The 23,584-nt window shown below is 50.4% G+C and overlaps 11 protein-coding genes across 11 annotated transcripts; 6 read left to right on the forward strand and 5 right to left on the reverse strand.

The window, feature by feature from the left end:
- Window positions 1–71: 71 nt before the first annotated feature.
- Window positions 72–1,608, forward strand: DACRYDRAFT_19330 (h-sco1). Its single transcript, XM_040771456.1, has 9 exons — window positions 72–290; window positions 351–447; window positions 502–696; window positions 755–844; window positions 898–1,208; window positions 1,258–1,272; window positions 1,333–1,347; window positions 1,403–1,471; window positions 1,523–1,608. The coding sequence occupies exons 1-5, from the start codon at window positions 102–104 to the stop codon at window positions 1,149–1,151; spliced, it is 825 nt and encodes a 274-aa protein (XP_040632887.1). The 5' UTR covers window positions 72–101; the 3' UTR covers window positions 1,152–1,208; window positions 1,258–1,272; window positions 1,333–1,347; window positions 1,403–1,471; window positions 1,523–1,608.
- Window positions 1,609–1,757: 149 nt separating this feature from the next.
- DACRYDRAFT_112803 (apses-domain-containing protein) lies at window positions 1,758–4,191 on the forward strand (the record flags this gene model as incomplete). The annotated part of the gene is made up of 5 exons (XM_040769516.1): window positions 1,758–1,881; window positions 1,937–1,968; window positions 2,017–2,186; window positions 2,247–4,072; window positions 4,126–4,191. The coding sequence occupies exons 1-5, from the start codon at window positions 1,849–1,851 to the stop codon at window positions 4,189–4,191; spliced, it is 2,127 nt and encodes a 708-aa protein (XP_040632888.1). The 5' UTR covers window positions 1,758–1,848.
- Window positions 2,911–8,013, forward strand: DACRYDRAFT_97638 (uncharacterized protein). Its single transcript, XM_040777470.1, has 9 exons — window positions 2,911–4,072; window positions 4,126–4,210; window positions 4,600–4,849; window positions 4,897–4,989; window positions 5,052–5,664; window positions 5,716–5,807; window positions 5,865–7,198; window positions 7,255–7,766; window positions 7,818–8,013. The coding sequence occupies exons 2-7, from the start codon at window positions 4,191–4,193 to the stop codon at window positions 6,612–6,614; spliced, it is 1,818 nt and encodes a 605-aa protein (XP_040632889.1). The 5' UTR covers window positions 2,911–4,072; window positions 4,126–4,190; the 3' UTR covers window positions 6,615–7,198; window positions 7,255–7,766; window positions 7,818–8,013.
- On the reverse strand, window positions 6,707–8,018 carry DACRYDRAFT_44893 (uroporphyrinogen decarboxylase; the record flags this gene model as incomplete). Its single annotated transcript, XM_040774612.1, has 4 exons — window positions 6,707–7,198; window positions 7,255–7,766; window positions 7,818–7,877; window positions 7,937–8,018. The coding sequence occupies 4 exons, from the start codon at window positions 8,016–8,018 to the stop codon at window positions 6,707–6,709; spliced, it is 1,146 nt and encodes a 381-aa protein (XP_040632890.1).
- A 1,105-nt stretch (window positions 8,019–9,123) lies between these two features.
- Window positions 9,124–10,079, forward strand: DACRYDRAFT_19332 (60S ribosomal protein L6). The gene is made up of 3 exons (XM_040771457.1): window positions 9,124–9,149; window positions 9,327–9,674; window positions 9,727–10,079. The coding sequence occupies exons 2-3, from the start codon at window positions 9,327–9,329 to the stop codon at window positions 9,976–9,978; spliced, it is 600 nt and encodes a 199-aa protein (XP_040632891.1). The 5' UTR covers window positions 9,124–9,149; the 3' UTR covers window positions 9,979–10,079.
- A 199-nt stretch (window positions 10,080–10,278) lies between these two features.
- Window positions 10,279–14,316, reverse strand: DACRYDRAFT_19333 (mitochondrial carrier). Its single transcript, XM_040771458.1, has 18 exons — window positions 13,878–14,316; window positions 13,740–13,829; window positions 13,483–13,689; window positions 13,181–13,432; window positions 12,960–13,126; window positions 12,878–12,913; window positions 12,792–12,827; window positions 12,630–12,735; window positions 12,555–12,580; window positions 12,397–12,504; window positions 12,315–12,345; window positions 11,978–12,258; window positions 11,871–11,923; window positions 11,720–11,817; window positions 11,090–11,527; window positions 10,644–11,039; window positions 10,448–10,591; window positions 10,279–10,389 (listed from the first exon to the last, which is right to left on the reverse strand). Exons 1-14 carry the CDS (start codon window positions 14,281–14,283, stop codon window positions 11,805–11,807), a joined length of 1,812 nt encoding a protein of 603 aa, XP_040632892.1. The 5' UTR covers window positions 14,284–14,316; the 3' UTR covers window positions 10,279–10,389; window positions 10,448–10,591; window positions 10,644–11,039; window positions 11,090–11,527; window positions 11,720–11,804.
- A 130-nt stretch (window positions 14,317–14,446) lies between these two features.
- DACRYDRAFT_19342 (mitochondrial carrier) lies at window positions 14,447–15,807 on the reverse strand. Its single transcript, XM_040771459.1, has 8 exons — window positions 15,626–15,807; window positions 15,485–15,572; window positions 15,280–15,434; window positions 15,157–15,224; window positions 14,948–15,110; window positions 14,782–14,897; window positions 14,664–14,729; window positions 14,447–14,612 (listed from the first exon to the last, which is right to left on the reverse strand). The coding sequence occupies exons 1-8, from the start codon at window positions 15,768–15,770 to the stop codon at window positions 14,490–14,492; spliced, it is 924 nt and encodes a 307-aa protein (XP_040632893.1). The 5' UTR covers window positions 15,771–15,807; the 3' UTR covers window positions 14,447–14,489.
- Window positions 15,808–15,956: 149 nt separating this feature from the next.
- On the forward strand, window positions 15,957–16,428 carry DACRYDRAFT_45155 (transcription initiation protein spt4; the record flags this gene model as incomplete). Its single annotated transcript, XM_040774627.1, has 3 exons — window positions 15,957–16,094; window positions 16,144–16,252; window positions 16,310–16,428. The coding sequence occupies 3 exons, from the start codon at window positions 15,957–15,959 to the stop codon at window positions 16,426–16,428; spliced, it is 366 nt and encodes a 121-aa protein (XP_040632894.1).
- Window positions 16,429–16,537: 109 nt separating this feature from the next.
- On the reverse strand, window positions 16,538–17,221 carry DACRYDRAFT_44936 (uncharacterized protein; the record flags this gene model as incomplete). The annotated part of the gene is made up of 3 exons (XM_040774615.1): window positions 16,538–16,586; window positions 16,635–16,837; window positions 16,892–17,221. 3 exons carry the CDS (start codon window positions 17,219–17,221, stop codon window positions 16,538–16,540), a joined length of 582 nt encoding a protein of 193 aa, XP_040632895.1.
- A 2,195-nt stretch (window positions 17,222–19,416) lies between these two features.
- On the forward strand, window positions 19,417–20,304 carry DACRYDRAFT_12811 (uncharacterized protein; the record flags this gene model as incomplete). The annotated part of the gene is made up of 5 exons (XM_040770947.1): window positions 19,417–19,490; window positions 19,545–19,618; window positions 19,683–19,755; window positions 19,800–20,133; window positions 20,185–20,304. 5 exons carry the CDS (start codon window positions 19,417–19,419, stop codon window positions 20,302–20,304), a joined length of 675 nt encoding a protein of 224 aa, XP_040632896.1.
- A 556-nt stretch (window positions 20,305–20,860) lies between these two features.
- On the reverse strand, window positions 20,861–23,519 carry DACRYDRAFT_73252 (amino acid transporter). The gene is made up of 7 exons (XM_040775999.1): window positions 23,051–23,519; window positions 22,912–22,988; window positions 22,459–22,859; window positions 22,269–22,406; window positions 21,535–22,220; window positions 21,426–21,479; window positions 20,861–21,371 (listed from the first exon to the last, which is right to left on the reverse strand). The coding sequence occupies exons 3-7, from the start codon at window positions 22,814–22,816 to the stop codon at window positions 21,219–21,221; spliced, it is 1,389 nt and encodes a 462-aa protein (XP_040632897.1). The 5' UTR covers window positions 22,817–22,859; window positions 22,912–22,988; window positions 23,051–23,519; the 3' UTR covers window positions 20,861–21,218.
- Window positions 23,520–23,584: the final 65 nt, after the last annotated feature.

The raw sequence follows: 23,584 nt of genomic DNA on the forward strand, positions 1-23,584 counted from the left end.
GACCTTTTCCCTCCGAGCTATTTCATGGAAATTAATGTCAGGGACCGGGCCATCGCTTCTTTCTGAGCTGGGGAACTTGCAATTGGCCTATCCTCTAAACCATGAGTTGTCAGCGTGTGGCTTTGCGCAGTCTCTGCGACCTAGATTTGCTACTTTCCCGCAAACCGCTGCTGTCACTAAGAAGGATCACCGGTTATCATCGTCCTGCCATCTCACATTCCCTTAGGGTGTGCCGATATACTACTGGACCTGAAAGCGAGGAGCAACAACGAGACCAGTCAGCTGTCGGAGTGCGTTGCTATCCATGCCTTCCTTCATTTGGAACAATCTAACTGTCGAATGACCGCCAGCCTTTCACCTGGAAGGCGGCTGGTCTCTTTGTCGCGACTGGTGCAGGGTTGTACTGGTACTTCACGAACGAGAAAACGAAACTGCAGGAACACAAGCGTAACCACAACACTGCTGTTCTTGACGACAATCACTTACAAAGATGTTGGACAGGGAAACAGCAAGCCGAATCCAAAGTGGGAAAAGCCCGAGTTGGAGGTCCCTTCGCGCTCGTTGCTCACGATGGCACTCCGTTTACCGACAAAGAACTGTTGGGCAAGTGGTCACTAGTTTATTTCGGCTTCACAAACTGTCCCGACATATGCCCTGACGAGCTGGAAAAGATGACCGAAGTTGTTGAAACAATGGGTAAGCTTGTTCTGTACACATTCATCAAGTACTTTGTTCAGCCGCAGCTTCTTTCTAGATGCTGAGTTTGGTCCGGTGGTCCAGCCCATATTCATCTCTTGCGATCCGGCGCGAGACTCTGTTCAACAAATGCGAGACTATGTTAGTGGTAAGAATGTGATCTGAGCGCTCCTCAGACTTCCCTCCAACACATCATTGCAGACTTCCATCCCCGAATGATTGGTTTGACTGGCACCTATGACGAGGTGAAAGCAACATGCAAGGCATATCGGGTCTATTTTTCCACTCCGCCAGACACCAAACCAGGAGATGATTATCTGGTAGATCATTCCATTTTTTTCTATCTTATGGATCCTAAAGGCGAGTTTGTGGATGCTTTCGGCAAGAGCAGTTCTGCCGATGATGTTCAGCAGAAAGTTCGCAAGGCGATACAGGAATGGAGATCTAGTCCATAGTATTACTATGCACTGCCTGCTTTCTGCTGAGATAATTTCTTCATACGCCGCATGTAACTATAAGGAAACATTAGGAGGATAACACCACTCGTAAAATAGCACTCACTCCTCATACTGGCATCTGTTTTCGCGATTCGTAGTCAGTTGGACCGATGGTCAGTGGTGCAAATGATGAGCTCACTTTTCATAGGAGTGCCTAGTGGTATTGTATGGTAAGTTTACGACTAGTAAATATGAAGTGGTATACGTACCTCTCATTCTCACACTCCCAAGGCTGGTACAATGTCTTTCGGCGACATTTATTCAAAGGTATCAACAGCCTGTGCCTGACGTGAGATTTGCTGAGAGGTCCTTAACAACAATGTGCGTACGCAGAACATTGGTCACGATAGCCTAGAGGAAGATGGGCAGTACGCATTTCCTCCTCCGATGCTACAGTGGTGTCGGTCATACTGGAACGGTACAGCGAGGAACAGAGGAAACCGCCTTCGGCGCCGAGGCGGATGCCACGGGACAATAGGTTCCGCTAAACACCTGGTAATTGCTAGAGACGCGTTCACGCGTTCACCCTGGTCGCGTTCACGGCTTCCTAACTCTGCCCACTGTCTTCTCCGACGACGTGTTTTCTCTACCTATTATAACTTTGCTCTGAAGGCTTGAAGGCTGTTGGGAAGCCACCTCGTTTGACGACCTCGAGATGCCTTCCGCGGATCATGGTCAGATCTTTAAGGTGCAACCCATACTGTGATCGCACTTGCTTGGGACTGAGCTTAACGTGCCCCTAGGCAACTTACAGCGGTATTCCTGTTTACGAGATGTGAGATTGCAGGCATTTGAACCGATCATATCAGCTCATAAACTTTAGGATATGCAAGAATGTTGCTGTTATGCGCAGAAAGTCAGACAAATGGCTGAATGCAACACAAATATTGAAGGTGGCTGGGTTCGACAAACCTCAGCGCACGAGAGTTTTGGAGAGGGAAGTTCAGAAGGGACAGCATGAAAAAGTTCAAGGGGGTTATGGAAAATATCAAGGTACGTCTAAAGGTCAGAATGTCCCTTACACTTCGTTGATCCCCAACCCTCCGTACACAGGCACTTGGATTCCCATGGATCGCGGGATCGCTCTTGCAAGACAGTATAACGTGGAACATCTGCTCCGCCCTATTATTGACTTCGTTCATGCGGAAGCGAGCCCGCCACTCGCACCCAAGCACATCACAGCGCCTCCTGCCAAGCCGAAGCGTCGTGAGGTGGGCGGTCCACCCGGGCTAGGCATTCGTGCGAGTACGGGCAGAGGTGCATTGGTACAGGGTTCGGACGATGAGTCCATGCGATCTGGATCTCCACATATCAGTGACGAGGAGTCTACCACCCCATCCCCCTCGGTTCATTCCCAAAGCTCAAGAACACCCTCTCCGATCGCCTCTGGGAACGCTTCCGACTCTGAAGCAGATCACGAGATGGATATTGACGGTGACATGATTTCTCCGCAAGTTGCATCTTCCACCCGACAACCTCGAAAACGGAAGAATGGCCGTGTCCAATCGCGACCTGCACAACATTTGCAACTTGATGAGAGCCTAAAAGACACGTATGAAGAGATAATCCTGGATTATTTTCTTTCAGAATCCCAGCAAACACCCGACGTTCTTGTTAACCCGCCTCCGGATTTCGATCCCAACGTCGTCATTGACGAAGAAGGTCACACTGCTCTGCATTGGGCTTGCGCCCTTGGGCGAGTGAAGGTGGTAAAACTCCTCCTCACCGCAGGTGCAGACCCATTCAAGACGAATAAAGATGGCCAGCCGCCTCTCATGCGGGGTGTCATGTTTGCAAATAACTACGATATGCGCAAATTTTCCGAGCTTTTTGAGATGTTGCAGCGTTCCGTTCTACACGTGGATAATTTTGGTCGAACCATCTTTCACCATGTCATTGACCTAGCTCTAACGAAGCAGAAGACGCATGCGGCTCGATATTACTTGGAAACTTTGATCACTCGCATGGAGCGTTTCGCGCAGGACCTATCAGATCTGCTCAATTTGCAAGATCTAGAGGGAGACACACCTCTCACCCTTGCGGCCCGTGCCCGTAGCAAACGTCTGGTGAAGATGCTGATTGATCACGGTGCCAATCCGAAAGTTCCAAACAACGATGGCAAGTCTGCGGAAGACTATATTCTGGAAGATGAGCGCTTCCGAGCGTCGCCCCCGATCAACTACAAACCCATCACGACGGCTTCTACCCCTCTTCAGTTATATTATTCACGTACCGCACAGAAAGTTGCTGGAGATGTGACCCGTGAAATGGCGTCATTGTTGGAAAGTCTCGCGGCAACGTACGAAGGCGACATGCAAGAGAAGGAAAGGGATCTGATACAAGCTACTTCTCTGCTACAAAACATACAAGCCGAAATTCTTGAGAGTCAACGAGCGGTTGCGCAGCTCAAAGAGAGGGCCGAAGGTTTTGACAACGTGCAGCAACAACTCTCGGAGCTTGAGGGACGACTATCCCGCAATATGGGACGTCAATACCGTCTAGGTTTCGAAAAATGGATGAAGGACGAGGAAGATCGAGAAAAGGCGTGGCTGTCGTCCCCTGACGGTATGCGGTATCGCCTCGGGATGAGCAGCAGTCAGGCCAAGGGTAAAGGCAAGGCAGAGTCAGAAGAATTCAGTGATCTGCATGCGTTGCACACCTTGCCCACGGATTCAGCCGAAATACAACGCGAGTGTGAAGCATTACGAGAGGAGCTCAGGAGTTACCGAACCCGTCGGGAAGCAGCGATGCAAGGCTTCGTACAACAGTTGGCTGAGGCCGGAACGGGTGGTAGGATGGCTGAATATCGGCGCCTAATTGGAGGATCGCTGGGTATCCCACCTGATGAGGTGGACGGTTTAGTGGATTCCTTACTGGAGGTAAGTAAGTGTTTCGCATAAAGGATCTACATTGATCATTGGTGTCATTTTAGGATCTGGAGACAGAAGAGCCCGTGGTCCCCGCATTTCCGGAGCTGACAGGAATTCCGAGTCAATAATGAAAGAGCGGAGTAATATGTGTGTCATTTCACCTTAAGGAGCCTGTTGTCGGTTATCGAGAACACAATGTTGCCATGTATAACATACCACGGAGTGGCTGTAGGATCAAATTAATTACCACGTGTTCCGCTGTAGGTTTTGACTTTCAAGATGGTGGCTATGCCAGAGAGCCCCTGATTCGCGCGATGCTTCCGTCAACTCTACGGCATCCACTGTTCTCCCGCGTCGTCGTCCCCACAACCTTCAGTTTCCTAAATCCATCACAATCCCCAAGCGCTATCTGGCATACCCCCCTCTGTCTTTGTCTATATCTGTTCATGGTATCAATGTGCGAGCCATTGTGTCATTTTGGCGACAGGTGCGCATGTCACCGTCGGTCTACCGATTGCCTCCTTACCACATCTCAGGTTGTACTTTACCACGTTCCCACACCCCGCACCACCACCCAATACGCTTAATTCTCCCGCCTCTGGAGAATCATCACAGCCGCGATTGAGGACTGCGACGGGCGCTCCGCCAACTCCCGAGGATGACGCACCATATTTCTTCTTCACATTCGACAGTGACCTCGTGTACTTATCTTTTTTCGAAGATTGGGGCCCGTTAAATTTAGCCATGGTGTATCGAGCATGTATTCAGATACATGATTATCTTCAGGTTAGCATCTCAGACTGGCACGCTTCGAATTTTCTGACCGCTGACAGGACGAGCTGCTAGCTGCGCACCGCCTTGTTCTGTACACCTCGACAGACCCACGTCGGAAAGCAAATGCTGCACTTCTTATGGCGCTCTATGTGGTTAGTCATAAAGACTGTGCTTCCCATCTAAGCCACTCATATGAATACTTCGTCTTGGCCAGATGATTGTGCAAAAGAAAGCACCATGGGAAGCCTTCCATCCCATTGCGGAGATGGAGTTCATGCCTTTTCGCGATGCGGGCCGTGGTAGATCCGACTTCAATCTTAGTATTCAAGATTGTCTCTGGGGAATCTGGAAAGCTCAGCAGAATGGACTTTGCGATTTGCATAGCTTTTCCGTCCAAGAATATGAGTATTACGAAAAAGTAGAGAACGGGGACTGGAACTGGATCACACCCCACTTCATTGCTTTTGCATCACCGCTGGATCCGGCTTATGTACGACGCAATATGGCAACAACACTTGCAGGATCATGTAGACACTCTGATGTGGCGCTGCAGAGGAAACTTCCGACCCCGTTCTTGAACTGCTTGGAGTACTTTGGAAAGCATCGCGTGAAGATGGTTGTTCGGCTGAACAACCCTCTATATGACAAGACAGTTTTCGAAGAGCACGGGATCGATCATCTGGAACTATATTTTGATGACGGCACAAACCCAACGGACGACATCGTAGCCAAATTTATACAGATATCGGAGAGCATCATCGAGGCTGGAGGGGTTGTAGCTGTTCATTGCAAAGCTGGCCTAGGTCGCACAGGTACATTGATTGGAGGTATGACCGATGCTGCTGTCTATTGCTGTCAATCTGACGACGGTTTTCTAGCCTATCTTATCTACAAGCACGCATTCACCGCTAATGAGGCAATTGCGTTCATGCGCATTGTTCGACCAGGCAGTGTTGTTGGACCTCAGCAAGTGAGCCCCATCCCTGATTGTGAATCCTTCTTGCAAGACGATTTACACGTGATGTAGCAATATATGTATCTAAAGCAGCTGGACTGGTCTCGCTGGGCGGCGTATGATGAGGTGGCCAAGGCGCGAGCATCATCTGCAAGTGAAACGCGACCTGTGACCCCGCCCGAGATGGATAAGCCACTACCTCTTGCACCCCCTGTCACCCCCTCTCGGCATGTCTTGGCTGGCACTTCTGCGACGGCCTCCAAAGCTCCGCCGGGACAACCGCGAAAAACACCCACGGCAAAGCGAGTAGCCGTCGATCCCGTCGATTCCGACGACGAACCGTGTTTCCTTAATCGTCGTCGGCCACCCACAAAACACGCTCGCACCGAATCGGCTGCATGTGTGCGGGCCCCTTCTCGCTTGGCCCGTCCTGTGACAAGAGTAGCTGTACCAAACACCACGAGGAAGCTTGCATCAGCAACGACCGTTAAACCGTTACCATATAAACCCGGTCACGTGCCAGGGGCCTCTTCAATAGACGTCCCCTCTGGCTCGGCGGCACAACGTGATGTGCGGCGACGTGCCGAGTCGCCTTCGCCCTCGCCTTCCCGCCTCCCTCAACTTGTGGTGGGTAAGAAGATCGCACCTCTGGCCGCCCAACAAATCGGATTCCCAAACAAAGGGCGAAATAAATTGGAGAATGAGAACACCTGGGTTGCCGCGGCTGCAACGAACCATGAGCGTTCCAAGCTCGGGCGTCCACTTCTGCGTGGCATGCGGAGAAGGAGAAGTAGTTTCAGTGCTGCTGACGTTGTTGCCTGAAGGGCTATTTTGGATATGTGGGTTACATCTACAATGTATTCTCTTTGAACATAATAAACCTTCTCAGTTCTCACGAAACACGGGTTATTGTATCATACTACTTCATCCCCCTGTCTAGAATATTTGTGAACGCAGGACAAGAAGTGGCCCATATCCTCTGTACTGACGCCGGGCGTGATGCCATGCCCCAAATTTGCGATCCATCCCTTGGGCCCATCGGTGGTGTTTGAACGGAAGCTGGCACACATCCGCTTCACTTCCCTCTGAATTGCCTCCTTCCCGCCGTAAAGGATATCTGGATCGATGTTGCCTTGCAGCGCCACCGAATCCCCAACCAGATGGCGGGCAACAAGGGGGTCAATGCACCAGTCGAGACCCAGAACGTCATATCCACCAGTGATAGCCAGTTCCTCCAACGCATAGTTTGCCCCCTTGGCGAACAGAATCATGGGAACCGGCTCCATCCCCACCTCACTCAATCCAGATTTCACGCGATGAGCGATTATGCAGAGATATGGAAGCGAGAATTCTTGGAAGTCATGCGGCGACAACTCGCTTGCCCAGGAATCGAACACTTGAACCAGCTTGAGAGGGAGGGATCCGTCAATACATCATTATGTCATCTGTGAAGAGGGCATACCTGTGCGCCCGCGCGAACTTGACCGATGAGGAAATCGACACAGATGGTAGTTATGCGAGAAAGAAGTTCTTTTGAGGCAGTCGGATACTGAAATATCCACCTTTTCGCTGAATGGAATCCTCCTCGACTTCCCCCACCTTGGATCATATAGGCCATGAGGGTCCAGGGCGATCCACAAAAGCCGATCAAGGGTACTTCCCCTTTCAGCTCCTTTCTTGTCATCGTTATAGCATCGAATACATAGCCTAGCTCCTGATCCACGTTGACGGGATGCTTCAGTCGCGATAAATCCTCTGGGTCGGCTAAAGGATGCGGAAAGGTGGGACCTTTGCCTTCTGGCATTTCTACGATCATGCCCATCGCTTGAGGAATGACGAGAATGTCGCTAAAAATGATAGCAGCATCTAGTAATCCTGCGTATCGACGTATTGGCTGGAGAGTGATTTCGGTTGCAAGAGCTGGTGTTTGACAAATGTCGAAGAAAGCGTGCTTCTCACGCACTTTGCGGAATTCTGTCTTGATTGAGTGACTGATAGTCTGTCTGCTGAGATGCTAACTCGTACCAGGAAGGTAGCGTCCCGCTTGGCGCATGACCCACACAGGTGCACGCTCCGTGCGCTCGCCTGGTGTCAGGTTGAATAACTGAGCTATTGGTTCTGATATCTACGAGGAAAGATCGAACCTCGAGCGGCACGCAGTATGAGATCATTTTTCAGCGGAGGAAAATCGTTGCCAGTTAAGGACTGGGCTGTTGCTTCGACCATGACTGAGGGGCAAGAGGTAAAGTGAGGACGTGGACGTGGAGAAGATACCGATGTGCTTGTTGGGCGCGGAGGCAGTGTGCGCATCAGGGATCACCCAAACTTCCCGTTTGTTCATTTGGGTACGAATATGCCACAGTGATTATGGGACCTTCATCCAAGCAGCAGACAAGAGAAAATGCAAGACCTCTTGTGGAGGCGTTCGTGTACTCTCGTGTATCACTATCGCACGCCATCCTGATAATGCTCGCCTTCTAGCTACAAACGCACACAGTTTGATCGTATCCGGGAAGAGCTTTCTGCCACCCTCAACGCCGATGTAAGTTTTCAGAAAATAACTCACTGCATCACTTATACCTGAGAAAACACAGGACAAGACAGTACAGAAGGTTGAATTCCTTGCAAGTGTACAGGTGAAAGTCCTGCATAAGCTGAAAGAGGATGAGCGACGTGGATTGCCAGACCGCTCTGAGGACGACGCTGTTGAATATCTTCTCCGAGATCTTGATAGGTTATATTTCCTTCCAAAAGAATGGCTTTTAGATGCTCACCCTTCAACCTCCGCAGATTCCCCATCTTCGATTCATTATTGGAACATCTTTTCGATAAGCCTGAACTCATGCAAAACCTGAAGAACGAACTTCGGAGCATTTTGATCGCTCAACTCGGCGACGAATGTGAGGTCAACGAGGTTCGCGTTCACAGCACATGACCTTATCGGCACCGCCCAGAATCTGCCAGTTTGCCGACATCCTCGTTCCCCCGCCTGTGTGTAGTATCCGATCCGCCAGCTGCCAGACTAAGTATTTATTTTGTTCACCCCGATCGTATAAGTTTTCGGATTACGAAGCACTTCACATCATGACCCCGCCATGATAGAGGGTAGATGATATTCCTTCTGTATTGTAGGCATGTCCCCAACAATATTAACGCATGCACAGACATGAGGAGTGAATCAGTTGCAAGGGACAACAATATGTCAGTTGATTTGCCGATGTTTTTCCACATACAAGGGTGAAGCCGGAAGTAATCTTTCTTAGTGGCAGTGTTATGGCGAGAGGAGAACGTCTCCTCAACTGGTTTGTCCCTGGTCTTCGACACCTACCAAGCTTTACGAACGCAAGGTATCCAACGGTGAGTACATTATTCCTTGATCAGCGAGGGGGCATGTCCTGGAGTGTGGTGGAAGCAGGATAGTGAGGTGGCGTGACCAACCGACAATTGGGAAGGCTGGATGCGTGGGCGGAGCACTGGATGTCCTCGTCTGGGCGCCTCTTGAGAAGAATCGTTTGACTGACCAGTAAGCTCTAGATGTCAGAACATAAAGAGGTCAAAGTTGGCGGGGAGAAGAACGGCCAGACGCGCTTAGTGCCGACCAAGAAAGCCCCTCGCTTCTACCCTGCTGAGGACGTTCGTCAGCCAAAGAAAACGCGCAAGATCGCTAAGCCTACCGCCCTTCGCCCCAAGATCACCCCGGGCACTATTCTCATCCTCCTCGCCGGTCGTTTCAGAGGGAAGCGTGTCGTTTTCCTGAAGCAGCTCGAGTCCGGCCTGCTGCTCGTCACCGGCCCCTACAAAGTCAACGGTGTTCCCTTGCGGAGAGTCAATCAAGCGTATGCCATTGCTACTTCGACCAAGGTGGACATATCTGGTATCCAGGTGCGCATGAAAAGAGGCAGCGTTAAGAGATGTATGCTCATTAATTATCCAGATTTCGGAGAAGCTAACCGATGCGTACTTCTCCAAGGCCAAGGGCACTAAGTCGTTGTCCGCAGAGGAAGAATTCTTTTCCGAAGGGAAGCCAAAGGCCAGGGAGGCATACCCAGAGGAGAAGGTGATTGAACAGAAGGAGTTAGATACTGCCCTTCTAGCAGAGGTGAGGAAGACGGCCCACTTGGAAAAGTATCTGAAGGCGTCATGGGGTCTTCAAAAGGGTCAATACGCTCATGAGATGGTTTTCTGAGTATCATAGGCAATCTCTAGTCGTATGATTTATGCCTTTGATCATCTGCATCTCACAGATGCGTTGAGTATTGAGTGGCCAAATTTGCAATTCGATCCAACAAGGTGGCTGTTCCTTAGACCCCTTCTCCCATTCGAAGGGTGTGTAAAATCGACTGTAAACCTTCAACTTGTACACATGCTAGCGCTCTTCAGCGGCCCACTGTCGAAAGGCATCCGATGTTGTAGTCATCCTCACCGCTATTGGACGCCGCGTAGAGGCTTCATAGACACTGCACAACCATTCTCAGAAGCATTCATAGCCCTGGCCAATTCGTTGCCCTTACCCATTGGATGGCCGGCATATGCTACCACTATCATTCTTGGTACTACTGTGGCAAAAACCACTGTTTCTCTGCCATTCGTTCTATGGGTGTGTTCCTATCATTCGCGCCGAAATTCGCGGCGCCGTGGAACTCATAAATCCACAGTCCCGGAGGAGAGCTCGCCGGCTGGAGACGTTCGTGCAGCCGGAATTGTCGAAAGAAGCATCATTGCTACGGGAACGCTTGAGCAAAGAAATATTGAGGCATGGAGGAACAAGGGAAGCATTCAAAGCGGCGATGTCTACTGAAGTATGTATTGCGTGACTTGCTTGATTACAATGGCTAATCAAGCACACTCCAGATGACGGCAAAGCGCAAGGGGCTCATGAAGAAGCACGGGACCAGTCCTCTTGCAACCATCGTGCTGCCTGCTGTCGTAAATGTACCGTTATTTTTGGCTCTTACATTGTGGCTACGTGCAGCAGCAACACCTCCGACTCCCCTTGTTTCCGAATCCTTCTTGACGTTTGGGTCACTGGCCAGCGTCGATGCGACTGGTGTCATGCCAATTGCAGTTGGGTTGATAACGCTGGCCAATATTGAGTTAGGACGACCAGGTCCTGCAACGATCCACCCCAAAAGGCTGGAAATGAAGAATCTTCGTTCGTTATTGTGGACGAACCGCCGTATCTTCCTGACGTTCGGTATGCGCTCCCTCGCTATAGTAGCAATTCCTGTGGCCCTGAATATGCCTGGGGTTAGCCATATCACCATTCTTCACCTGATGGCCTTGCTCACTTTGCCCAGGCCGTTGTGTTATACTGGTTTACTTCCGGCCTTTATACATTATGTGAGCGCTCGATCTTTGGTCTCATTGACCGACAACGAGAGCGGAAAGCCAAAAGTCAAGCCGAAAATATAGTCGAGGCAAGAAAAAAAGCGTTTGCATCTCGGGCAACGGGTCCTGCAATGGCATGGTCCCCACGTCGGGACGATCTGCGCACAGTCACACCTACAACTTCGAGTTCCACCCTCACGCAGGAACCTCCCGTTGAGCAAATACTTGAGCATACCAACTCCGACGGGATACCCACTTCGAAAACGAAACCTATCTTGTGTGGTCCCCAAAGCAAATCGGGACCATAAAAAGCCCTCGCCGAGTTGGGCTTATTTTTTAAGGGCAATGCTCTTTGTTACATGATTCATCGCACCTTTCTCGTAGGAATATGCGCGTGAACTGCATCGGTAAGAGCATCATCATAAGTTTTATTTGTTCCGAATGATTACGCCGTATCATTTGATGAGAAAGCCGTGAATAACGCTGCGTTAGTGCGGCGAACGGTTCTCCATGCATCCATTACTTGATCTAATATGAGTCTCTCTTTTTATGTGCTTCACATCTCGGAACTCCGTTCAAGTTGCTGACGACTTTGACAGCTAGTTCGTTGGGTTATATGAATTGCCTTCCAACTCGTTACCCGACCCAATTCTAATGTGTAGATATAAATACATTGCCCTCTCTTTAAACCCCAAGTCTGGTAGAATTGTAAGCTTCGTGTGCAGTTTTGGAGCTTGAAGATGGCCGCACCTTCTTTTGGTATGTTCATATACTACATACGAGATTGACACTGCAGGTATAACCTTTGTAATAAACAGCATCAGCGGTTGTAGAGTCTGCCGCTTTTCACAACTGACCTTCGCCAGGGTTGGAGCTAAGCCCCGATAGAAGCCTCGCCACCCTTCCTCTGCATATGTCTTCTGTGCCACATCCCACACACCGGTGTAACGTTGAGGGTGTCCAGAAGATCCACTTGCCTGCAGCCGAGTACGCACAAGATTGATGGGATAAACACTTGTTGCTCCGACAGATCCAGATACGCTGCCAAAAGCCAACAGAGCTAAGACCCCTGGTTCTTCCTTTCCGGATGCCTTGATATATGCGAGCTTAAGAGCTTCGAACGTGCTCATGTCGATCGCTTAGAAAATGCAGGCAAGATAAAACAGACGACACGTCCCAATGAAGTGCACACACCTGAGTATGGGAATACACCAATCAAGCCCGCCTGAATGTTCCTCGTTAACCGCGAGAGGAGCCGCTCCACAGATTAACATACAGCCAGGCCTCGATAGTAAGCTCGAACACCTCCATCTGCCCACATCCGTCTCATGGTCGGTGCGAGCATTGTTCTTATTTGACCACCGGACGTGCTCTGCAGTTGAGTCTGATGCAATAAATTCAGACGAGTGTCACCAGTAATATATCAGTTCTCACTTTGACAGTTTCAATGGGATATATTGCTGTTTGGGCATGGTCAGCCTGGCTCGTTCAGAGTTCAAAGGTACGGACCTAGCTGGCTGGTGATACCACCGATGCCACCTGCCATGAAGCGACTGATGCCACTGATATCTCGCGAATCATCCACATGATCCCAGTACCGGGCAAACATCCGTTTCTGAAGAAGCAACATATGTGAGGGACAAGGAGTTATGTCGCGTAATTCGGATTTACCGAGGCCTCGTAACTAAGGAATTTGATGGCGGATTCCTACAAAAATGACATGAGAGGTGGTCATATCCCTTGGAATGCATCAGTACAGGGAAAATTTTGACAACATTCAGTCCATTTCCAATCTGGGAAACATCAGACCTTTGGAAAAGCATGCACACCTTGACCCACCCAGAAACCTAACAGCCCGCTTTCCAAGTAGATACCTCGCATTGCGTTGGCAATCACCGTCACACCATGGGAACGGGTGGGTATCATCCAACTTCCTACGTTGTCAACCTTTCGAGTGATGAGATAGATTTTAAGCCTGTCGAAGGGTGCAGTGCAAGTACGGCTCACTGCTCATGCGGGTTAGAAAAAGTGGACCAGAAATCAAGAGGTTTGGAACATTCCTGCACCAGCGACGCCTCCAGCGAATAGAAATTTCAGTGCCATACTTCCTCCTAGCCACGTCTCGTGCTCCTCTTCTTCCTCCTCACCCTCGCCAATGACGTCGGAGACGGAAATCTGGCCATCGGTTGGTTCCATATCGCGTGAAATTGGCGGGGATGCTTCAGATCCAGTGCCTGACTCTATGGGGCCTTGGGCAATGCGCCCATGATGCTTTGCTGGAGGTCTATCCTCGGCACTCAGGCTCACATCGCCTAGGCACACCGTAAATTCATATTGAAGCAGAGATGTTGATCAAACCTACCTTCCATGTTGACTCGAGCGGAGCCACGGCCATCGTCGCCCAGATATTTGCAAACTTCATAATACTGAAAGATCTCGCTGACAGAGGGCGTACGTGGAAGGAGGAGAAGGAAATCGCGAAACTCAGGGAAACTAATCGGACGAGAGTGGGTTGAAGAAGTCAAAAAAGCCATGAAGTCTGCAAGTGTTTTCGAATCGAGCTCGATACCTGAACTTGTTCTAAGTATTCCATGTAAGATAGAACATTGAAACCCTGACCAGCACTGGTCAAGGCATGCTGCAGCTCCGTTGCATCAAGCATTCCATTGCCATCAAGATCAAGGTCATTGTGGAATACCTTCCATAGTTCTGGCAACCGTTAAAGACCCGTATTAATGTGTCAGAGACTAGGCACACCTTCCTCTTTCGACTCTGCGTATTTCAAGAAGCCCTCCCAATCAACAACAGCACCCTGAAAGAGCCACTGATGTCCATTACATTCCCGCGCTAGCTCGCTTTCATATAGGTCTCGGAGCCGTTGAGCTCGTTCTTTCGTTAATGGCTGATAAGCAGCAGAATGGCCTTCCTGTGTGTCGACCTTCGGATTGTGGTCGGTGACATTTTGGGGCAGGCTAAGCCACAATGCTCGCAGCCGCGCTTTTCGCTCATGCTCTGTTTCAGAGCCTTGATAATCTCGCAGGGACCTTGGCGGATTCCTTTTCGTGCGCGAGTCAGATCGCAGGGGTGGAAGAAGTGGTCGAGTTATGGAGCCCGCATAAGTGGCGTCGAATACATCGCGCTTGGAATGCACGTCTTGTGGCATCGAAGACTGGATTGGGGGAGGCAAGACTATAAAGTAGATCGGAGGTCGCGCGACATGAAGAAAAAAATATTAAGGGGAGATATTTTACTGAGATCAACGTCCCAGTGCTGCTTGGATAATGCCTCGTCGCTCCTTCCCTCTTCCACCACATGGCTCTGCTCCCGCCATTGACAGAGGTAATGCACGTGCTCACCTCCCGTCAATGCTTACAGGGCGGCTTGTCTATCTCGCAACAATAATAGCACCCCTTCATATACAGTCCACGTCAACGCAGAGCTCAGCACCTTGCGGGACATGCGAAGTGCCAGTCCGTTGAAAAATGTCTTTTCCTAGAAATACGACTCAGCTTACTCGTTTTTTTTCTCTGACATCGTCCATACTTTTAGAACGATCCAAATTGCGTTGGTCAATGACGTGTATCGCTCTGGTCTCAGCTGCATTTTAGTCTGTGCCAAATATCCATGAGCTGGATTCACAGCGTTCAATGATCGCACGGACTTTGACGACGTCAAACGGATGGGTGATGCAGGAAGCTATCGCAGCTGCCGTTGCAGCAGAAAAGCTGTGAATAAGACCCGGAAACGGTTGCTTATGTGATCTTGTTACAGCACGTTCTAGCAGATAGAACATAAGCCAGCAAGGTGCTCTGCAGAAAATAGCTTACCCGTACTGTCCTTGATCTGCTCATAGAAGAGGAGGAAGATGCCCGCATACGGGGCATCTCGTATTGCTGAGGGCGTCCAACCTGAAAGGAGTCCGACGGCTCCCTGCTTCCGGAGAATGCCTCGGAATGCTTCACCCATTGTTTTGTAGTTGAACAAATCGCTCTGGGAGGACATTAATGGTATTCTTGTGAGAAGTGGCAGAACATGCCTCGAACCGTGCTTTCACAACAGTAAAAGGATTCAAAAGAAAGCCCACCGTAACGCGAGCAATGGCACCTTGTACATCATCAGCATCAATGAGAGGAGCACACTGAGTCTCAACTGGCCGAACCTGCAAATAAATCACCTTCTCTGGATAGCTTAGGCAGTACAGTGGTTACGGAATTCTGGACCGCTGTGACGGGCGCGCGAAACTGAGGCATCTTGGTCATATGTGATCGAATCCCCTGGAGGCCATAGAGATATACGGCAACACCGGGTACATTTCTGTCAGCGGTGTCAGGAGGCTGCTTTGATGAACATTAGAGTGAACGAGCCGTAATAGTGTTGCGTTGGTGCCTCTCCATAAACCTCGCCAGCCATGCGCATCTACTATGCTGCGTGCAATACCGACTAGTCTGTCAACTCTTGCAATCTTTCAGTGGTCTATAAAGAAACCCAGAAGTGGGGCTGCTTACCTCCCATCCCTGTGGACCGACTATCAATCTGCTGCAGCCGTGTCTTCATCAGGTCGAAGGGTTGGAGGGCAATTGCCGAGGTGAAGCCGGAAGCTGCCCCTGCAATGAGATGGTTGCTTGTCGGTGCTTTTGATTTGCTGGACATATTGCTAAGACCAAGACAGAGGAGAGGAGACCGTTCACTCTGGAATGTGTTCAGGCACTACCGCTACTCGGCATCGGCAACAGGGCGCTAACCTATATTGGAGGGGCACGTGATTTTGATTTTCGCCACTGGCCCCACCTGTGCCGTTATAACGTTTTGCTCACCTGAACGGCCACTCGTTTCATCATGGAACAAGAACAAGTCGGTCATGTCCCTGCTGCTGGTAAAGCTAGAGGCTTGCGTGCTTGTCTTCTCTGCAGCATTGTACAGACAGCGGCTGAATTCCGCAAATCCGGATGCCCGAACTGTGAAGAGTTACTCGGCGTTCGTGTTAATCCTTCATTCACATGTCAGACCAGTAACATAATTTTAGCTCAGGGGGAATGTCGACAAAGTATCTGAATGCACCACAACTGCATTCGATGGGATCATAGCAATGATTAACCCTGATGAAAGCTGGGTGGCACGTTGGCAGCGGACAGGTACGTTTGCATATTATTCTCTGATTTCAGTCCGAGTTTGACACACAAGTGGCACAGAAAAGTACGTCAAAGGCGTGTATGCTATTCGCGTCAGTGGGCGCATACCACATGAAGTGGAAGACGAGCTGGTGGAAAGGGGTATCAACTATCGACCGAGGGACTCCATTCAAGATTAGTGTCACTACAGCGCTTTCCTACTGCTTGTGCGTGGTTGTGACATAGTGGGATATGATCCTAACAATACATGTAGGGTATAATGTGTTCCTATCCTTCCGTGTACATCGATCACAAGAATTCGTGTAATATATGATCGTAATGATGGGGCAGATGGCAGCTGCGAGAGGTTGATCATTGGATTTTGATCGATTGACAAGCAGCCTACCTCAGCATGTCTCTTGCAAAAGTAATCTGGCCGAAGACAACTTCGACGTCATTCACTTCAAACACTTGTAGGTCTTCCACGTGCGTTTCCGCCTGGTAATCAGATGGGAGATCGCCCTTCCGTAAAGCGAGCAACACTCTGCCCGTTGGGAAAAGGTCTGCCATGTGCATGTTTGCCTCCAGCGTCTTGCGCAGTGCGATAAACTGTACCTCTGATGTGAGTACCGTGCTCAAACCGTCTCTTAAATAAAGGCATACTTGTTGCGAAATATCCTCTCTTTCTTCTCGTGTGCCGCCGCCGGACTGGAAAGAGGCAATTCTCGTCATGATGCTAGCGCAGCTCTCGGACGGATCGTTTGTCCCATAGGAGAGCCACCAAGCGCAGCGTACGAGATCTCGAACAGAGCCAAGGGACAACCGCGCGACTAGATCCTGTCCGAAGACGAAAGAGACAACGAGCGACGAGCAGAGTTTTGACAGTTGCGGGGATGTGACGCAGGGTGGTGCAAAACAGTATGCGGACACTCGTCGGTCTGCTGGTAGACCGGAAGACGGTATGGTGGCGCAGGTCAGAGGGTCTGCCCACATCTGATGATCGCATCAGATATGCTTTCCATGTCGTTGAAGATGGCTTACCAGAGCGAGTAGAGCGGCGATACCAGCACCAAGAGAGTGACCGCATAGTACAAGGTCTATGTTAGCAGGACATTAGTTTTCCAAATGCCACTGTCCGGAAATTGGGTCTTCTCACTATAGCCTCTATTATTCTTCAGCGCTGCAGCGACCGCTCTGGTCACTGGCCGCCCGACATCTCCCATCTCCTGTGCAATCCTCCATATCCCGCTATGGACCTTGTGTATGCTGTTCTGTGAGGGCTCGGCATGACCGGGTTGAGACTCTGGCCCAAGACCATCACTAAAAGAATGCCCGATCATAAAGTCGATTGCTTCACAGGTGAGATCAATAGCCAGTTCCTTAAACGACATCGTTCCTATGGGACGGTTCAGAACATATTCATGAAGCCCATTCTCCCCGCCAAGCCCACCTCTCAGAACTAGGACGACCTGTCTCCTCCCATGGTCGGTTAATATCCAGAACCTCGGCAAATACCCCTCCCCTCCTACTGTTGCAGTTCCTGTTTGCTCGTGCATCTCTGTATTATCATGCTTGAATGCAAAGCTCTCAAAGATCTCTGTGTCGTGTTTTCCCCATACGATATCCCAGAACCGTTTTTGGTCCGCTCGTACTGCAGGGGTCACACGCGCCTCCGATTCCGATTCTTGAACGACTCCGACGAGAATGGTAGGGTCATTTGGATTCGCGGAAGTGGCTTTGACAGCTGTCCCAGAAGTGGGTGGTGTTGGAGCCGAGGCAGGCATGGGGATTCCGAAGAAAATCATTCCTGCTCCGCCGTAGGATCCCAAGCAGAGCTTGGAGCAGCGCCGGAGATTAGCGCGCAGAAGGGGGTACTCCATCTGGGAAAGATGTCCCGTTGGATCAATCCCGGTTAGTGGACCTGTAGTGGTAGTGGGCGCAGATGCTTCTCCAAACTCGGCCGTCATGAGTTCTCCTGACTTATCCGAGAAATGAACACTAGAAGTGACGTGCACGTCCTTCAACGTGGTGGTGGGGTCGCCCGCTGATGGTAGAGGTGCCGCCCATTGTACGTGGGGCACAATTGTGAGCGCGGCGAGCATTCGACGTTGGGCGAAGTCCCACGTTACGGCTTGCAGGCTTGCCCAAGCGATGAGAGCCCGCGTCGTGTCCCACAGTGAGAATTTCTTCGCCGGCAAGTATTCGGCCAAGACGGGATCATTCCACTCTCTTCTGACGAGTTGCACAAATGCACCCAATGTAAAGGACGGCTCCTCACCACCCAGCAGTTTTGCAAGCGCATCCAGTGTACTAGAGGCTGCAACGAGAGAAGAGGACGCGATGGACTCGCCGATTTGCATTGGGGTGAGCACGAGCGTCTCGGCGAAGCGAAGACCATGGACGATAGCGCTATTGAGCGTTGCAGCTGTGTTGACGTCTGTGCCCCAGGCATATTCAAAGAGGGCTGAACCGATGTTGACAGCTGCAGTAGTTATACCTCGAGCAATGCCAAACTTGCGAGACAAGAGTGAGCACATTCCATGAGACTGTTCTAAGAAACAGACGCACCCCGATCTTCGTGCCCGTCGTCGCTGCCCCAAATCCTAAGCTAACGCCGACGCTAGCAGCATTAATGCCAGACCGTGCATATCCTTCAATCGAGTTGGATGTTCTGGGTTGTGACTCTTGCGACATTAAATAAGATTTTTTCTTCTTCTAAAAATGAGGACAGAACAGTGTTATGGTTGCCCCGAGGGAGGCCCACTGTAATGAAGCGACGTTGACTGGTCCCTGCTGTGAAACGTCAGTCTCAGCCGATCACGCGCTCCCTGGGGTTCGCGTTATTCATCTCACGTGAGCAGTCTCAATCCCCTCTTGGTCAACTCTCATTCACTGGTCACTTCGTGGCAGCATCCATGGCGGCCACCGCCCGCGCATCTCTTGTCTATACTATTGCCACTTGTCGCTGTACATCGTCCCCTTTCAGGCTTGCCACGTCCCGACTATCTCCTCATGGTGCAGCTTCCAAGCATGTCCGGGGCCTCGCAACCGCCGTCGACCTACCTGTATGCGTTAAGCCACCTCTTTATGGCCAGCCGATGCCCGACACGCATCCTCATTTGTTGGCCAACGGAGAGATTACTCCAGGGATAACAGCAGCAGAGTATCATACTCGACGCAAGGCTCTCATGGATTCCTTGCCAGACCATAGTGTGGTCATCGCACTCAGTGGGAAGATCAAGTACATGAGTCAGAGCATCTTGTAAGCTCCTGCAAAGATGCTCTCGTCTGTCTCAATCTGACTTCCTTTAAATAGTTACAAATTCAGACAAGCATCGGATTTTTGGTACCTCACTGGCTTCGCAGAGCCAGAATCCGCGGTTGTTCTCGGTGAGAACACTCAATTGGATCCGATGTGTGTGCGTGCTCATTGGCTGTGAAGAGAAACGATCAGATTCGAAAGGGTATCGCATGACTCTCTTCTTGCGGCCAAAAGACAAGCAACACGAACTCTGGGAAGGCGCATGGTATGCTTTGCATCTGCCTCCTTTTGCAAACTGATTTTTGTCAGTACCGGCGTTGACGCTGCCATTGCCCTTTTTGGTGCCGACTCGGCGCATCCAATGGATTCCCTTCCCACCATACTACGCTCTCTGCTCACAGACTCGAAATGCGAGAACATTTACGTCGACAGCAGCATGTCCCCCAGAGGAAGGAGCAAGAAGGGGCTATTTGACTTCCTCACCAAAGGGGCCAAGGCAGAATATGACGGTATATTGAGCGCTGCTAAAGGAAGAGTGAAGGAGCTTGGCACCGAGGTGGGACGGATGAGGGCGTACAAGAGCGTGGCCGAGCAAAGAATCATGCGCAAGGCTGGAGAGATCAGTGGGAGGGCGCATGCCAAGGTGCCACATTTGCTATGGATAGTTTGAAGGGATGGCTCACATATCCCTCAGACCATGGCATTCACTGCCGAGGCACAAACCGAGGCGCAGCTTGCCGCACATCTCGAGTATCAGTGTGCATTGCACGGCGCACAACGTCCGGCCTATGTTCCTGTTGTAGCATCTGGGTGAGTCTCGTCGAAGTCGGATGTGCTCGTACTTAAATTGATGTTCAGCGCTAACGCAAGAATAATACACTACGTCAATAATGATTGTACACTCCAACCTGGCGAGTTGGTTCTCATGGATGCTGGAGCGGAGTATAACGGTTATGCGAGTGACATCAGTACATCGAAGTCCTTGTGTACCCATGCCTGCACTCATGCATTCTAGCGCGTACCTGGCCCGTCACGGGAAGATTTACTGAACCTCAACGCGACCTTTACCAGGCTGTTCTCAACGTCGAGAAAGCCTGCATCGAACTCTGCACAGAAAGCACGGAGATGTCGTTGAATGATTTGCATCGAAGGAGCTGTGAATTGCTCCGAGTAGAGCTGACGCAGCTGGGGTTTAAGCTGAAGTTGGGGGATGTGGAGCAAGTGTTGTATCCGCATTTTTTGAGTCACCCGATTGGCATTGGTGGGGATTGCAACCTGACTTATCCAGAATTGGTGCTAACATCTCCTTAGACTTACATGAGTCTGGGACTATTGACCGTACTAAGGCATTAAGGTCGGGAATGGTCATCACTGGTAAATTGCTTATTTCCCTGTCTGTATCTTTCTGATCGAATGCAGTCGAACCTGGGGTCTATGTCCCTCCCTTTGACCGCATTCCGAGATATTTCCACAACATGGGCATACGGATAGAGGTGCGGCACTTATTGTCCAGCATTGGAGAGGCGTGAATTGACTGAGTGGATAGGATTGCGTCCTTATCCAGTCGGATCACAGCGTCGTCCTTTCGGCCAATGCGCCGAAGGAGATTGCAGACGTGGAAGGGGCTTGTCAACGCAGTCTTTCATAGCATTTGCAGATATTCCAACCATCGATCCATTCATCCATTGTCAATATCACGTTCGATATTCAAGATCAATGAGTTAGGCTTCAGTTAATGCCTTGAGCCTTCGGCATAACGTCTTCACCGTCCGCGCTCTCGAATAACTGGGTAGCTTGAGAGCGGCTGTACCATTTATCCGCCGGCGTTACCCACCATGCTGAAAGTGCAAGGAGGGTAATAGCACCAAATATGATTGGTGACTAGAACTCGGTGAGCATTATTAAGACGACCATATCGTGGAGGCACAAACTTACGTAGTTGATCTCCGATGTGTCCGTCACTGGAAAGAAGAAGGGCGAACAATTGGTCTGAAATTACGTGATAAGATTTTCAACTCGTAGAGAAAGCATGATTGCCACATACAGCGAAAACAATGGCATTGAAGAAAATGGCGCATATGTAGAAAGGCTTGGCCCATCGACCGAGATTGAATTTGCTTATCTTAAAATCGTTTGGTGTCAAGAATAGGCGCAAAGCGGCAATCAAGCCGTATGCCGCCACAGTTGGTATGCCTGCGGCGGAGACGAGCGATGTAAAGGCGACGTTGCTAGGAAGAATGGTACACAAAAGGAGAGCGGCAAATATAAAGATGAAAGTGACGGCATTCTTGGGCTGGCCATTTTCATCAACTTTACCGAGCCAATCGGAACCAGGCAACACTCCGTCACGGGCAATGGCGAAGATAAGACGACTAGAAGCCACGATCGCACATGTCGTGTTCAAAATTAAGCCGATGGTTGCCACGATCGTCGGAAATATACTGGCGCCAGGACCAAAGGCGAGCGCGAAGATCTGAACGAAAGGTTGAGGGGCGCCCAGTGCGAACAACGTGTCAAAGTCTGGCGTGCAGAAGAGAAAAAGGATGGTGGTCAGGAATCCTAGTATTCCAGTTGCTATTGCGCTCCAGAAAATACCGCGGGCCGATGTGATACTAGCATTCTTTGTCTCTTCGGCGATATGGCCAGACGCATCAAACCCAACCAGCGTTCCAGACGCCACATAGAAGGATAGAATCCAGTTCCAGCCGTCAGGCGCACCTGTGCCGTTAACTACAGCTCCTGTCAGCATGTAAGAAGGCTTTAACATTAATAACGCACAATAGAGGGTGAATACATCAGAAGCGGACCTGAAGCCATAGCTTCTAGAAACTCCAATGGGTAGCCAGATAACCATAAGAAGAAAGTCGAACAGTGCCCAGGCCACTGAGAATTTGAAGATCCAGGAGAACCACTTCGCTAAACAGTAGAATTCAGTGGGAGGATACAGTGTCTGATAAAAAGGACGCACGATGTAGGTAGTTCATGGCAACTGAAAGAATCAGTAGCCCTTCCGAAATAGCCCAAATGAGCGCCCTCCAGTTGACATTATTGTTGTCGATACCCCCGGGAAAATCGATCTCCCAGACGGCGAGTTGCGACACGATGTAATTGGCCGTTGTTTGACAATTGCTGGCTGCAAATGTAGACCAGGCAGTCGAACTCCAAAACGCAACAATAAAGCCAAAGAAGCGGGCATACTTGGGACCCGCACTTTCAGCGGCCCATGTGTAGATCGAGCCGCTCACAGGCAGGGCGGAGCAAATTTCGGCGAGAACGGCTGCAGTGATCCACATGAACACGCAAGTGATCAGGTAAGAGGACCACATCGCAGCAGGTCCACCAGCATATATGCCGAGGAAAAACACGGCGCTGAATCCGGAATAAGCACGGATTTTTTAGATAGACGGACGTTAGAACATACCGAACGCCGTTGATAAAATCGAGTGCCGCGAAGCTCGCCGCGAAACTTTCAATAAAATGCCAGGATCGATGCAAGGTCTGAGGACAATAATATAAGATGCGTGATATCGCGGGAATTGGACAATGGTGGGCCAACCTACCTGCTTGTAACCCAGCTTTTGCTAAGGATCAGACAAAATCAAGGTCAGCAGGGTTCTAACTCCTCTCCCTTGGGAGAGGTGAAATTGGAGCAACTCTGGGGGCTTCCCTCCGCAGGTATGGACACTGATCAGGTTCAAGCGGTATAATCTCAATCCTATCAAGCATCGAATCGCTCTAGTCTGCACTATCTTCGCTGCACCAGAACGGGCAGCTCCAATGGGCGAGACTAGACGCGACTGTCCGCCGACTTGGATACCCGCAGCCCAGACGGTTACTCCGCTAGAGAGGCTACGTTACCAGTAGATTATGCCTTCAGAACATTCTAACGTGATCATCCTGCAGAGAATCACCGTCCCAGCGGGGCTCCAAGGTGACACTATTCACCAGCTGAAGTTCGTCGCTTGATATGGACTCGGTGCCTTCGGTATCGACCTGGCGAGGCATATTTCAGAGAGCAACAAGCGGTCGTAGAAAACACAGGAGAGGGAATCAGTCTTTTGTGTAAGGTGGCGGCTCTTTATCGCCATCGGCAC

This window comes from Dacryopinax primogenitus (assembly GCF_000292625.1).
Source record: "Dacryopinax primogenitus strain DJM-731 SS1 chromosome Unknown DACRYscaffold_1, whole genome shotgun sequence".
Taxonomy (NCBI): Eukaryota; Fungi; Basidiomycota; class Dacrymycetes; order Dacrymycetales; family Dacrymycetaceae; genus Dacryopinax; species Dacryopinax primogenitus.